General features: G+C 34.3%; 1 protein-coding gene across 2 annotated transcripts in view; it reads left to right on the plus strand.

Moving 5' to 3' along the window:
- LOC149800948 (protein prenyltransferase alpha subunit repeat-containing protein 1-like) overlaps window positions 1-16801 on the plus strand; it is a 40943-nt gene that overhangs the window by 10815 nt on the left and 13327 nt on the right. For both annotated transcript variants that reach the window (XM_089955023.1, XM_089955024.1), the window contains exons 3-7: window positions 2631-2706; window positions 8464-8568; window positions 12767-12868; window positions 14563-14794; window positions 16347-16573. In XM_089955023.1, coding sequence (XP_089811149.1) covers window positions 2631-2706; window positions 8464-8568; window positions 12767-12868; window positions 14563-14794; window positions 16347-16573 — 742 coding nt within the window. The remainder of the gene's footprint in view (window positions 1-2630; window positions 2707-8463; window positions 8569-12766; window positions 12869-14562; window positions 14795-16346; window positions 16574-16801) is intronic.

The following is a 16801-nucleotide window of genomic DNA, read 5'->3' on the forward strand; positions in this document are numbered from 1 at the left end:
TTATTGGATGGGGAAGGGTTTATCTAATGTTGTGAGAACTTGTAGCCAGAACCCTTTTGCATAATTATGTTTAAACTAAACAAAACATGTAAAATACCACAAATAATGTTTAATGTTGAAATTTTTAAAGGAAATGGCTGCATGTTCAGCAAACTAAAATGATGTTCCTTATCTTGGTGAATGGTACCTTATTTCGATGTATAGCAAATCCATTAATTTCGTTGCTACTTGTTCTTCAAAGATAGAATATTTTGGCAACTTATGTCTTTATGCATTCTAACATTTCCTACTTATTCATTATAGTTGTGCTCTTGGAAGTATTCGGTGGTAAGCATCATTGATGCAGTTGTTATTTCATGTGCTTAACTTAGCCACAATATTGACCTAATGACCTGGGGTCACATAAATACCTGAATACATTCTAAGAAGTGTCTATTCATGGAGTAAACTGTTCAGGTTTCATGCCCCCAATCTGTTGGGTTGAATAAGAAGAAATTATTTTATAGCATTTTGTAAGAAACAAACAAGCAGACAATGAGAGAGACCTGCCATTACTGATTGTTTTGTATAAATGTTTCTTTATTCTAATTAGTTATGACTGTATGTATGGTATATTAAACATAATTATTCTTTCCTTTATTTCTGAAGACTGGAACTGCCATCGGTGGCAAAAAGGTTTGATTTTTCAGCATCATTACACCATATCATCTTTCACAACATATTAATCCATGAAAATTCAATTTGCTACTCATCCTTAAATTTTCTTACAACTTTAGCAGATTTATTCTCACTTTTCACAGAATTATTACAAACTTTCTGTTTCTGTGGAATCTGTTAAATCTGGGGATTGGAGTGATCATTGATGGCAGGTTGTTTCTGAGACAAAGACATAATAGAAAATGTACATCTTTGAACCATTGTGATTTAACAGTTCACAAATGCTTCACAAGTCAACATATTTTCCACAACTGTATATAATTGAATAGAATTTGATAAAGCAATAAAGCAATGATGGAATGGTAGTAGATAGGATGGAACATTCTCATTCACTCATATAAAACACCAAGTAATAATTTTATCCCTATTTATAGAAAATTATGAACATGACATATGTTGCCAGTGTTTGATATTAATTATGTGTTTGCACTGCAAGCCTCTGGATTGAATTGATTTGAATTCAAAAGTAGCTACATGATGATGTATTTGAAAGCACTCAACAGCAGTTAGGTTTTGCTGATGAGATCTGGACATATTTCTTTATTTTTTTCCCCAACTCAAATACTGTGAATTAAATTTTTTTTTTTTAAATTAAGTTTCATTGCTTTTGCAATATATGACATAAATTCGTGGTTTGTGGAAGGGGTGTTATTGTTTTCAGGAAAGGATCATTTTTAATTGGGTCTTTAAATTTGTGATTTGTAGAATGGATCCTATTGTTTTCAGAGAAGGATCATTGTTCTTTGGAGTTTTAAATTTGTGGAATGGGTCTTATATTTTTCAGAGAAAGATTATAGTCGGTTGTGTTTTTAAATTTGTGGAATGGGTCTTATTGTTTTCAGAGAAAGATCATAGTTAATTATGTTTTTAAATTGTGGAATTTGTTTTCATACTCAGTAGTAATCAGTATGGTTCTAACCATGTTGAGAAATAATCCACTATGATCCTAACCATGGTCAGTTTATACATTCAGTCATGTGCTTCACCATTTAATACTTCTTATTATATGCCTGGTCTTGTTTATACAATTGAGAATGCTTCTGGTCTTTTTATAGTTTACAATGCTAATCGTGCATCTTGTCTTTTTAAATTGGTAACCAGATGTCTGCTCATTTTCTATTGCTGATTATGTTTCTATTCTGTTGATGCTGATAACAATGTGTCTGGTCATTTTGTACTGTTAATCCTATTTCTAGTCTATTTATACTGCCTTTATATGCCTGGGTTGTTATACTATGAATTCTGTGCCTAGTCTATTTATACCTCCATTTATGTGCCTGGGTTGAATCATATGTCTGGTTTGTTTAAACTACTAATGGTGTGCCTGCTGTGCTGATACTTATATGCTTGGTCTGGAGTTTTCTTAGGATTTCAGGACTGAGAGTCTGATCAAGAGACAATGCTATTGGCACTATGTTTTTGCTACATTGGCAAGAGACAATGCTATTGGCACTATGTTTTTGCTACATTGGCAAGAGACAATGCTATTGGCACTATGTTTTTGCTACATTGGCAAGAGACAATGCTATTGGCACTATGTTTTTGCTACATTGGCAAGAGACAATGCTATTGGCACTATGTTTTTGCTACATTGGCAAGAGACAATGCTATTGGCACTATGTTTTTGCTACATTGGCAAGAGACAATGCTATTGGCCTATGTTTTTGCTACATTGGGGAGTCACAAGCAGATTCTCAAACATTTCTGGGATTCATGTATTTTTTTTATGGTGTACAAAATAAATCCTCATGTGTTTAGTAATTGGGTGTACTGCAGATCATGTGCCTGGTCTGCTAATTCTGTAAATCATGTTGGGTCTTTTGATACTGCTAATCATATACCAGGCCAGTTTATACTGATAATCATGTACCTCGCCAATTTATTCTAACATTTGTGTACCTGGTTTGTTTCAGAGCCCATTGAGCTTATTAACATGAGTCGGGCTGTGTTACTGGTGAACCCAGAATGCTATACTGCCTGGAACATTAGGTAAGATTCGGTCAGTCCTTGTTATTTTTTATACATCTGTAGCAAGAACAGAAATAAAGCACTTTACAGAACATGGTTGAGACTTCATCATATGCATCTTGCAACATTCACCCCAGGATGTTTGACTTCATTAGAAGTGGTTTTGTGATAATTACTGCCATGAACAAATGCTACGAACTTGGCTGTTACAAATGAGGAAAGAAAAAAATTCAACCTTGAATGACAAACAGCTGAATCTACCTCAGAATCTTAAATGCAGCAAACAACTTTACTTGTAGCTAAAGCAAACCAGGCTTTGCTTCAGTGCAATGTCAAATTGTAATTTTAGTCATCAAACACAGAGTTATTTAAGTTTCACAGTTTGGTGAACACATTCAGCAATAAAGATAAATTGTGCACAGAGTGAGAATGATATTTGAATAAAGTTATCAGTTAATGCCATTGTTTCATCTTCCCACCATTTTCTGTATAAAGTGCTATCTTTAACTACAAAATGTTTTCCAACTAAACTGGATGTGAATCCAGTAGAGTTTCATCTTGAATCTTAATGTAATCCCTTCTTTGGTTATTTTATCATACTAGCTACTGTGGCATTTTTTCTGTTCTGTTTTTCACTTTTTCACTAATGAACTGTAACAGTTGCTTTACTATAGCTTGAGTTGTGCATTTCTTTGTAATTGATTAAAGATTAAACTGGCTTCTTGTAGTTACATGTATTGAGAATTTATCAATCACTGGATAACACTCCTTAGGATTACAGACTGCCTCTGTCAATTCTTGTTATTCACAGTAATTATATGTCTCACATGGTCTTCTTACAGTCTGCACCTATCAGTTCTTGTTGTTCACAGTAATCTTACAGCTGACATTTTTCTTAAAGACTGCCTCTGTCAATTCTTGTTCACAGTAACTACATGTCTCACATGGTTTTCATACAGATTGCACCAGTCAATTCTTGTTGTTCACAGTAATTACATGTTTCACTTGGTTTTCTTGCAGACAGTCTCTGCCAGTTCTTGTTGGTGACAGTAATTACATGTATCACATGATTTTCTTACAGATTACTCAAGTCAGTTCTTGTTAATCACAGTAACTACATGTCTCACATGGTTTTCATACAGACTGCACCAGTCAGTTGTTGTTCACAGTAATTACATGCTTCACATGGTTTCCTTACAGACAGTCTCTGTCAGTTCTTGTTGTTCACAGTAATTACATATTTCATGTGATTTTCATACAGATTACTCTAGTCAATTCTTGTTATTCACAGTAACTACATGTCTCACTTGGTTTTCTTACAGACAGTCTGTCAGTTCTTGTTGTTCACAATAATTACATGTTTCACATGATTTTCATACAGACTAATCAAGTCATTTCTTGTTATTCAGAGTAACTGCATGTCTCACATGGTTTTCATACAGATTGCACCAGTCAATTCTTGTTGTTCACAGTAATTACATGTTTCACAGGATTTTCATACAGATTACTCAAGTCATTTCTTGATATTTACAGTAACTACATGTCTCACATGGTTTTCATACAGATTGCACCAGTTAAATTTTGTTGTTCACAGAAACTACATGTCTCACATGGTTTTCATACATATTGCACCAGTCAAATTTTGTTGTTAACAGTAATTACATGTTTCACATGGTTTTCTTACAGTCTCTGCCAGTTCTTGTTGGTAACAGTAATTATGTTTCACATGATTTTCATACAGATTACTTAATTCAGTTCTTGTTATTCACAGTAACTACATGTCTCACATGGTTTTCATACAGATTGCAACAGTCAATTCTTCTTTTTCACAGTAATTACATGTTTCACATGGTTTTATTACAGGCAGTCACTGTCAGTTCATGTTCACAGCAATTACATGTTTCACTTGGTTTTCTTACAGACAGTCTCTGTCACTTCTTGTTGTTCAAAGTAAATATGTTTCACATGATTTTCATGCAGATTATTCAAGTCATTTCTTGTTATTCAGAGTAACTACATGTCTCACATTGTTTTCGTACAGATTGCACCAGTCAATTCTTGTTGTTCACAGTAATTACATGTTTCACTTGGTTTTCTTACAGTCTCTGTCAGTTCTTGTTGTTCACAGTAATTACATGTTTTACATAGTTTTCTTACAGACAGTCTCTGTTAGTTCTTGTTGTTCACAGTAATTACATGTTTCACATGATTTTCATACAGAATACTCAAGTCAGTTCTTGTTATTCACAGGAACTACATGTCTCACATGGTTTTCATACAGATTGCACCAGTCAATTCTTGTTGTTCACAGTAATTACGTTTCATTTGGTTTTCTTACAGACAGTCTCTGCCAGTTCTTGTTGGTCACAGTAATTAGATGTATCTCATGATTTTCATACAGATTACTCTAGTCATTTCTTGTTATTCACAGTAACTACATGTCTCATGGTTTTCATACAGATTGCACCAGTCAAATCTTGTTGTTCACAGTAATTACATGTTTCACATGATTTTCACAAGATTACTCAAGTCAGTTCTTGTTATTCACAGGAACTACATGTCTCACGTGGTTTTCATACAGATTGCACCAGTCAGTTCTTGTTGTTCACAGTAATTACATGTTTCACATGATTTTCATACAGATTACTTGAGCCAGTTCTTGTTGGTCACAGTAATTACATGTTTCACATGATTTTCATACAGATTACTTGGGTCATTTCTTGTTATTCACAGTAATTACATGTTTCACATGATTTTCATACAGATTACTTGAGTCAGTTCTTGCTATTCACAGTAACTATATGTCTCACATGGTTTTTATACAGATTGCACCAGTCTAAATTCTTGTTTTTCACAGTAATTACATGTTTCATTTGGTTTTCTAACAGTCTCTGCCAGTTCTTGTTCACAGTAATTACATGTTTCACATGATTTTCATACAGATTACTTGAGTCATTTCTTGTTATTCACAGTAGCTACATGTCTCACATAGTTTTCATATAGATTGCAACAGTCAATTCTTGTTCACAGCAATTACATGTTTCACATGGTTTTCTTGCAGATTGCACCAGTAAATTCATGTTGTTCACAATAATTACATCCTCACAAGGCCTTCTTGTTAAACTGTCAGAATTTAGCTGTGTTTGCCAGTACTATCAGTTATTTTGAAATCATGGTCACTGAGAATTTCAGTCGAGTAATAGTTGTTGGTTTCTTTGTGTTCTTAAATCCCAACATCCCTGTCATGACCATGATTAGTACTTATAATTAACTCCATATGAAAAGTAATGAAAGTGATTGGAGCAGATGTAAGTGTTGTCTTTAACTGTACAAACGTGGCATGACTCTTTTCCACTGAGTGAAACTGTGCTTGTTTTTCTGTCAGTTTATCAGATGTTTCCTTGTTGAGGCCAAATTTTTGATAAATCTAAACAACGATCTAGAAAACAATTAATTTGACATGTTCTTGGGTTGGGGGAATTGTGGACAGCCTTTGTTTTCTTTGGATTAGTAGAGATTCCTTTGTTGGAAACTGTATGTATCCCAGAAATGACACCTTTCATGAAAATATTTTATTCATTAGGAGAAACACTTTAAGACCAGCTCTTTCATTGTAGAACTGTTATTTTTAATCTGCACCTTATGACCATTATTGTGCTGATATGTTGTTAAACTCTTCTGCTGCTGCTTTTTAAGTCATCAGACTTATTGCATTTGCAATCACAGTCATGTCATAGAAGTATTTTAGTGTTTCTAGTGAAGACCATGAAGAATGAGTTTTCTGACTCTCAACAGTAGCTGTAACACTGCACAATCCAACAGTTCATAACTTTAAATGCATAAAGTCCACATTTAGTAGGGTAGCAGTCCACTACAACTTGATTGTATGCACTTTCAAGATTAGTGGTTGAGAATCAAATGGATTCTCAAATTGTACCCAAGGAGTCACAAATTGTTGCTAAATGAAAGGAGTCTTTTAATCTCTGCATTCTGCACAAGTCATTTACATATGTAAGGGCAGCTAAGCTTCCTGTAGAAGTTCAGTAGTTGTACAGGGATGGCTAACATCTGTTTTTTACCTTTATCAAGCTCAAACCATGAAAGCAATCAAAAGACTGCAGAGACAATGATTCTTGCAAACAAGTTAGTAAAACCCACAAAAGCCATGACGAAGTGAAACTTCTGATGTCTCATTCTATTTTTAGAGTATCCCATTATGATGACAGTAATATACAGCTTCCCCACATTGTTATGCTGAGATCAGACTCGGGTACAGTGGGAGACACATTTTGTCAATAGGATCGAGATCCACAAGACTGTGATGATTCACATGATGAGATCTTATTAAAAAAACTGATGACCCACTCTCTGAAGACATAGAAAGCACTGATTAAGCACTCATGCCACTGTCACCAGAAGCTTTTGTGAATCTTGTTACAATGCTTAGCCAACTTTTACTGGATGTCAACTTTGTTACATTACAGGGCCAACTTTTACCGTATGTCAACTTAAATTTCAGTAATTTAATGAACATTAGCAACAATTAGGATCATCTGTGCACAGGGTGAGAGTGGTTTTTGACTAAAGTTATAGTGTCTTTGACATTCTGTTTTGTTCATTTGAGTTAAGTTATGGCATGTATGTGGCTCAATGGTGAAAGTTAAGACCATACTTATGAAATGATTAAGTGTAAATATTAATGTGATTATCAAGAAAGAATGCCAATGGACAACACTTGAACTGCAGAACACAAAGAATTATGTCACTCAGTTGTGTTTTCCAATTTATTTTAGGTTGTGGAGATTTAAAATATTAGAGAAGACGTATTACCCATTATTTCATGAAACACACAAAATACTGTTTGGGTCTTGGAATACAGTATTACTTACAAGGGAATTTGAAATAATGATTACTGCCATTGATTATAGTAGAGTTCATTGCACATGGAATGCCCCAAAAAATTAATCTTCCATTAGAACTGATGTAATGAGTGCTCCTTACAGTGCACTGATATTGTTGGAAGTGTTTTAATTTAAATAGACACTTTATTACAGTCCATTTATGATATTGTAACAAATATGGTTATTCAATGTCTGACTGTATGTAACTTAAGTAAAATAGACCTATAACACAAGTTGGTTAACACTGTAATCACAGACCATGTATGCTATCTTTAACAACAGTTGCAAAGTGCCAATTATGATCACGCAATGCTACAATATATTTTTTGGTTTAAAGTGTTGTAACATAATATTGCTTATCTTTTATATAAAGTCATATAGTCAAACATCAGTATCAAACTGCAGGTAGCAGTCATTCAGAAGGCTGGTCTAGGCCTTTTTCTGACTTTAATGGTAATTCTGTACCTGTGCTTCACAACATGAATGTTTGGTTCATTTACATTTTATTGACTCAGCAATGAATGGTAAGACATTGGTACCGATGTAAATTTTAGGTCTTTTGTTGATTAGATTTTATGCCCCATCATATCCATTCATCCATCTATCACACCTTGATGAAATTTTGTGTTTACTATAGGTTCTTTTATGAGGCATCAGAGTTCCAGGAGCACATTTTTAGTTGTAAATCATTAATTTGATAATTTGTATTTGTTGCTGTTTTCACATGAAATATTGTTGCAAATTCATATATTTATTATTACCCTTATATACCAGGATTGCACCTGTTTCTCCTGCCTTTGCAGAAAGTAACATTATGATAATAATATTCATAGATGAAAAACCACATTCCATTGAGCAACATGTTTTATTTATACAGGAAGGAGCTGATTGAAGCGGGTGACATAACAGTGTTGGAAGAGCTAAAGTTTGGTGCTCTTATTCTCTCTAAACATCCCAAAAGTGCAGAGGCTTTCTCGCACAGGTGAGTTAGAAGAAGACTCAGAAAACTACAAGGATGTATGTACATAGGCCTTTCAAATTTGATCACAGTAGCAAGAAATGTCAATGTCTGAGTAACAAGGAAAACAAATCCCATATATATATATATATATATATATATATATATATATATATATATATATATATATATATATATATGTATGTATGTATATATATATATTAAAGGCACGAGTGACACTAAAATCTCTTGGTTAATTCTGGTGCAGTATAAACATTTTTCAATTTTGTTAATGCTATTGAAATATTTTTCACAAAGCATACCTCATCCATAAGTGTGAGTGCTAAACATCTGCCTGCCATAGTAACAACTGAAAGAATGGTTGATCCAAAGCACTGCAGAACATATCATGTGAATCCAATATCAGAAAATTAGTGTGTTGCCATTTTTAAGGTCATTTGTTTTTAATAATATTTTTGGGTATTTTTCTCATTGATTCAGAAGTGTTAGAATGTGAAAGGCCTGTTGTATATGGTTAATGTTCATACCAATTCTAGCACTGACTGCATAATACATTATTGAGTTTCATAGCTCATCTACTACTACTACTAAAGTTACCTTTAATTAAGGTACTGAGTGCTCTTCCAATAAAATATACTTGAGACCCTGTCAAGGCAGTTTAATGTGGAGTTGTCACCCATTGATGCAGTTAAGAATTTTGTATCATTTTCTTATGAACTCTTTAAGTAACCAGAAATCCCTAGCATATAATTTGAAAACACTGCTTTCTCTAGGTACAAGTTATGTTTTAATGCAGACCTGCCAACTCTTACAATTTTGCCATAAGTCTTAAGAAAATTACCCTTAAAATACGGACTTATGGCATACTGGCGAAAACTACAGAAAAATGTTTGTTGCCAAAAACTCCAGAAATTTGGTTCATCCGTGTTTTATTTGGATCCGGGTTTCATCTTAGAATTTGTAAAATTAGTCAGGGAACCAGACTAACTTTACCGCAGTACCCCAGACATTTTAAACTGCACTTATTTTTTCATGCGAGGCGTCTGCATGATCAAACTGTTGATTATAGAATTTTTAAACGTGGCATCCACAAAGCAATACATGTTTAAGACGAAAGGGAAAATAAACTTTTGAAACATGTTAATAATCAACACAGAAGAATAAAAAGGAGTATTCAGATTCTTGTGAATAAAAGCTGGAAAGGACACAATTACATTTATTGGACATTGCATGCCAATTTGAGTATGTCTCATGGTGGGAGATATGATTGCCATCATCATGTGAAATGGAAAAGAATTTCCAAAGAATTATGTTAAGTTGAGAGATAGCAACAAGCCATTGAGCTGCATAGGGTTTGGAACTAGAGTTTGTGCAACTGTACTAGTGGTAAATAAAGTCTGTGCGTACTTTACAAATTTTTTAGTTGAACATAATTTTGTTGTCGATGCGTCAAGCTTTTAATTATGTTTTCCATCTTTACAATAGCAGTTATTGATATTTTGTTACACCTTACCGAAAGCTGGTCAATCTTAAAGAAAAAAATCAACTGCCTTACTGGGACAGACTCATCAGGGTTGGCAGGTCTGTAAATGGAACAGCCCTGAAAGTATTGACATTGGAGTGGTTGATTGTGCATTTCCTGCACATAAATGAATATTATGTCTTTCAGATACAAATCTAGTTGTTGCCTTGACCTCTCTGTTATTTGTTATTGTTAGTTGGAGCAAGCCTTAGCAAAATACCAGTGGAGTCTGTGTTGTGTTTTAATGCAGAATTTTAACAATATTAAGTTCATACCACTAGCTAATTGAGGGTTTCTGTTGTATGGACCTGTAATCTAGTGATACAAAAACAGAACTATCTTTGTGATTATTTGATGGCTTCTGCTGGTCAGTCTTTCTGTTATGGGTTGGGAAAGGTACCAGAGAGATGTGGAGTTTTTTTGTTGCTATTAGTGTGCAGTATTTGATCCAATGCAAATGTCATTGAGCAAATATCTTCAGACACATGCAGTTGTGTTTAGGCAAATTAAGTAGTGCAGTATGAAATGTAGGATTGTGTACAGTCTTAAAAAAATAATGTTATTTTCTAATTTTAGCTATACTGGCCATAGACCAGAAGAGCTTATGGGATGGTCTTTTGCTCATTGTCTGCCCATCAATTAGAACAAGTGTTACCACTACTATATGTACTCTTAAGCTACTTGGAACATTGCCAAGAAACTTTCCAAACACAGTCACTCCATATTCTAGATGGTCCTGATTGAAAATGGGGCCACTTGGACAACCAGTATAGCTACCACAGTGGCCATCTAGAAAATGTTGTTATTACTGCTCCTTTTGAATGGATGATCATACATCAGTGAGTTTTCCTGAAACTCATGTTATCACTGCTTCTCTGGAGTAGTCATAGTAACATGGGGTTTTCACCCCAAAAATTCCTATGATATCTAGTTGGTATGAAATGAAATGGCAGAGCTGGGTACCATGAACAGTTTTGTTCTGCTGCAATATAACCATGGTTTTTCAGAACATACAGCAGTACGTTCCATAGTATACCACAATTATAATACGGATAAACAATATAATATTCAAAGCAGAGACTTGACACTGGAAGAATTTCTTGCTCTTATTTATACCACAATTACACTATATTATATCCATTATATTAATTGAACAAAATTTAATTGAGAAAATAGACACTAAAATATTTCAGCTGAAAAGAAAATCAGAACTTAAAAGGTCAGGTATGAATTGGTTATGTGCCTGCCTGTTAAAATTGTGTAAGTTATAGTCAAAACTGGAACTAAAGTGGGATGATTAAGCTTACACTATAGATGACACCCAGTGAAATACAATGTGTTGACACTAGAGAGCTTTCTATAACAATAGGAAATGTAGGTACTGAAGCCTACACTTTACTAGCTATGTTATTGATATAATAGGCAGAGAAACTTTGAGTGGGATGCCAACAGCTGGACAAGATAATTCATATAGAGGGCAAGTAAACATAAGGCACACTTATGCAACAAATGAGGAAATATTTAGTGGACATGAGAAATATCGTAGAATTCAAACAAAACATTACTTGCTTTCCTTTTGAGTCCATTTGAAAGTCACAATGCTTGTATTCGAGGAGTGAAGAAAAAAACTGTTGATACATAGCCCAGTCTTATCAGAGAAATAAATTAAACTGCATTTACACTGAATTGTTCACATATAATAGAGTCTGTTATTGTCAGCTAAAACATCGAAGTTAAGACAGCTTCTGTACTGTGCCAGTAAGAACATAATATCTGTAAAATTCTATTCACAAATAATATTCCATAAAATTCACTTTCAGTTGTGACAAGCACAATTATTAAAGCAAACACCAAGAGATTAATAATGAATCCATTGATTCAATAGTAACCACTGGCTGGATGTGTCTGTTTTGTTTTTCCTTTTGAGTGTATGTGTATGTTCTGTCATTCCTTTCATTCTTTGTTTATACTTGTCTTCCATCAGTCTTGTCATTTAAAATGATTGTGTATGTTCCATCTTCTTGTTGTTCCCTCTACTTGTTTTTCTATAGCAGTATTATTCATTTCCACTTTCATGCTTTAGTAACTTCCTATATCCAAGAGGGCCAATATAATCCTAAAGTTTGATGTTGATATCTGAGTTCAAGGAACTATGCTAAATGTATGTATGTGTCGTGAATATGACTTCACAGGAAGTGGGTCAGTGATATAGTGTGAGAGACAAGCACTGTGTGAGAGAAGTCTGGAGTATCAGCAGCCAATTTTTGTTGTGTCAAAAGGTTAGCTGATCATGTATCACTATAGTGGATTACATTATGACATTTGTTGATACAAGTAAAAGGGCATGGGTGATACTTGAAACTTTTACTGAGCCATAATACAATTATTATAAGGAAGAGGCATGTGTATTATCTAATTTAATTAAAGGATGTAAAAAAGTGCTATTTTTATTATCAATAGCAAGATTTTTTATATGTTTACAAATTAAGAATATTTGTTAATTTCCCTTCCCCCTCCAACCAGGTTCATTAAACTTGTTGAAGTCTGTGTTTTGTGAATTTTAGGGGACAGAGACTTCCAGTTTTCTTTCTGAATACCTAAAAAAACTGAGCCATACCAAGCAGTTCTTAGAGTTAGACTGCAATAATTAACCAATTAACCATATTTCTCCTCCACCAGGAAATGGGTACTTGGCAAGTTTCTGGACAGTTTCTTGTCATCCAGCCATGACAGCACAGCTAGCAATGGGAGCACCTGTTCTTACGAGCAGGGCCTTGTCAGGTAACTCATCAATGTACTTTTCTAATGGGATGATTCCCAGTACAAAAATTGCTTTCTACATATTCGTTACTTGAACCATTAATGAGTAAAATTTTATTGTAAAGAAACACTGTTTCAAGCTTGTGAGACATCTCACATTTTCATAGACATTGTAGATCCTGCAAAAGCTTCATATGTGCATGTCCAGGTTGTAGGTCCAACTGCATTTTGATTTTTTTGTTGAAATTTCATCAGGTACATATATATTTATATATCATTGTGAAACAATATCATGATTAAGTTGTACAGCAAATGAAGCAGCTGCAGTATGAGGTATATAATGTAAGGCACACATATTTTCATGGGATTGCATATAAATATGTTGGCTGTAAGCTTAACTTGTAGATCTGGGCAGAGGTTGAGTTTCAGATCAGTTCAGTTAAATGGCATTATTTTATTTATTTAATACTGTGTATGTGTGCAATTTTGGTAACTTTTGCAGCCTTACTGTTGTCAGTATAAAACGATGTTGGATAAAGTTGGTCTGTCCTACCAGCTTCAGTATAAAGACTACTTCATGAAATTAAAGATAATTATTAATGACTAAAAGCATGTGATTGTATCTATTTTTGCCAGTTACAAGAAATACTTTATAAATATTTGTAATGGTATTAAAAATTAAAGGATAAAAATGCTATTTAAAATTGATACCAAGTCATAGTGGGGTTGATACATAATTGTGTGGATTAATGGTACCATATTCACATTGTGAACTGTTTGATTTTATAGTTAACTCAGTCTTACAATAACATACTGGTGGCACCAATTGTATAGACCCAGAAATGGTTTTTTTTTATGACTTAAGTGAAGCAAAAAATGGATGAAAAGCAGAATAAATGCAAGGAAAATAATGCGTTATGAAGAATAGCACAAATGCAATTATCAGAAGGATAAATAAAAACAACAGATGTAAGTGAAGTCATAGATGATTCCAAATTTTTAAACTTCCTGCCAAATAAAGCAAATTGCCAATAAAACAATTAAAGTTGTCAGCTTGGTCCACTTACTTTGAAAACCGGCCTCGAGAGCCCCATAATATGCCAAGTTCTGACCAGTTGATTATAACTTGATGTCCAAACATACCAATACTAATTGATCAAAAGGCAGTCCATTTATGTCATAAGTGTTTCCTCTTCCTCTGTCATAAATTTCAAACTTAAAACATTCCAACCTAATTCAGTTGTACCTAAGCCTGACCTATCATCAGTGAACAGTTATCTCTGCCTAGTTCATATATATCTTCCATTGATGTGATATTATTGGCCGGCAAGGTGTAAACTGTTGTCGGACAGATGTCAATCAGTGCCTCCTACAGTAAATTTTTTATGGACAGCATACGCTTAGAAAGAAACTAAGCAGCAAATCAAGGGTAATTAAGACTGATGCTCGATTGCAAATCTGTGTGCATCCAAAAGATGCACAAGTCAAAATTCCACACCTCAAAAATTGGTCATATTTAATTTCCATACATTAAAAACACGAGGGTATGCATCTATTGAAAACCCAGGTTTATGCCAAATTTATCTTGTCACTTTTAGCATTAGGAATTCAATGCAGTGATTACTGAACTTTTTACTGAGCAGTAGTGAAAAAAAAACACTTGAAGTTTTTCAGATATGCACACATATATGATAATGTGTACAATTTCATTCTAGCATGGAAGCAATAGACCTCAGTTTAGAATTTGTTGGTGGCATGCCTGTTGTACAGCATGGGGTGGAGAATGGTCACCAGGATCTGAAACTTCAGCCCATGAGTGAGTACCAAGCCCAAATGAAAGCAGAGCTGCGTTTGTGTGAAAAGGCTGCTGAGAAATATGCCTGTAACTACTATGCCTGGAGCCATAGAATATGGGTGATACAACACTGTCACAACTGTTGCATACAGGTAGAAGTATCCAGTACTCACTTGTACACATTCAACATTCTATCTTGAACATGTGCCCACTGGGAACATTCAAGCCTCACTTTTTTTTGCATAATATCATGGTTTGAATATGTAACAAATGTGAATACTCAGGCATCACTTTTACATAAGCTTTCATTGTAAGTGTATTGCCAAGGGTAGCAATGAATCCTCACTTAGTCCTGACTGTGTACCCAGTGGGGGCAGTCAAGTCTAACTTTCATTATCTTCCTGGTATGTAGTATAGTGAGGATATAAAGTGTTCTCCGTTATGGATCACTGCCATCTCCCCTCTGTCTGCACAGGTTCGAGTCTCGGATTCGGCCAATGTGGGTAGGTGAGAAAGCTTGCCAGTAGCTTCTCGAGGGTCAGTGGTTCTTTGCAGGGATTTCCTTGGTTTTTCCTCCAACATTAATACTGGCTGCCATGTATAGCCTATTGTGTGCTGAAAAATGGCGTTAAACCCTACAACAACAACAATAATCTGTCTTTCTATGTATAAGCATTTTCATTTCCTGAGCATAACTTTCAGTCTGCTCAAGTTATCTATATGAAACATTTATTGGACTGGAGGTTCAGATTTCTTTATTTCTGGAGAAAAAAATTATGGTTAATGAAAGGATGGAGAGATGAAACGTAGACATTCAAAATTTTGAAATGAAGAACCCTGAATAGCAGAAGGCACATGTTTGACACTAGTCTAATATTTGTGCCAGATCTGAGATAGAAATCTTAAAGGGTTTAGGAGATTTACCCTAGAAATGAAAGTGTGGATGATCAGTTGAGGGATGGATGGACAAACAGACAAAACATTAAAAGTATTATAATTATTGAAATGGAAGAAGTGTGAATAGAAAATGGCACATCTGGACAACTAGCTTAATAAGGGTACCAAATTTTGTAGAGAATAGTTGTCAAATTTTACTGTGGAAGCTAAAGATTTCTGCAACCTCATAATACACAATACCTTGATGAATTCCCAACTTATAATCAAGATCTCAGTGTGCAAGAAATTTTTATCTCAATTTTCATAACAGCAGAATCAAAAGTCAAGGTCAAGAAAATATTAAATTGTAGAAGACCTTTTAATCTGAAAATGTAAAGATGATGCTACTAGAATAAACCACTGAATTATTTTGTCAATTCCATTAAAGATGATTCTACTGGAATAAAACAGAATTATTCCATCATTTCCAGGAAAATTCTTATGTACAGTGGGTTCTTTATAGCTTCAACACTTAATGAACTGTTCCTATCATCTCTTGAAATTCATCCTTATCATGAATAGGTTAAAATAAATATAAGCTCTGTAGGGTTTTTAAAAAACATTTGATAGCCAGGTTGTTGAAGCCAACTTTATTCAAGCCAAAAGGATTTTTCTGTACCATATTGTACTGTTTTGTGAAGTCTAGATTTTATCACAGTCTTATAATTTAGAGTGATAAATACAGTTAAATATTCTTTGGTATTTTATATTCATCATCTCAGAAATCCTTCATTTTTAATGTACTGGTACCAGCTTGGTCAATTTCAGCTGTTGCTAGGAGAACTACAGAAGACAGAAGGATGGGTTAGCAAACATGTGTCAGACCACAGTGGCTTTCACTATAGACAGTTTTTGTTGAGCTCATTACAACGGCAGGCTGAGTGTCTACACAACCAATTTAAGCTGCTGTACCAGAATCTATTACAGAAGGAACACCAATTCATTGTGGATCTCATTCACACCTATCCAGGGCATGAGGCCCTCTGGTCACACAGGTAACAGAGGAAACTTATAGAATTTAGTAAAGGAAATAGAACGACAATAAGTAAGTGACATACATATGTTGCAAAATCCTGTTGTGAATGGGAAGGGATGTGGTACCATGTTGCTCTTTCTTAATTAAATTTCTTGTCATTTCTGAAGTAAACAGGATTTTAATTAGGGCCCCGCTTGATGAAAAGTAGGTAGAGCCATGTAGTAATCATGTCTCTCCTTCCATCTGT

This window comes from Sinohyriopsis cumingii, chromosome 4, assembly GCF_028554795.1.
Source record: "Sinohyriopsis cumingii isolate HCF-2022 chromosome 4, ASM2855479v2, whole genome shotgun sequence".
NCBI lineage: Eukaryota > Metazoa > Mollusca > Bivalvia > Unionida > Unionidae > Sinohyriopsis > Sinohyriopsis cumingii.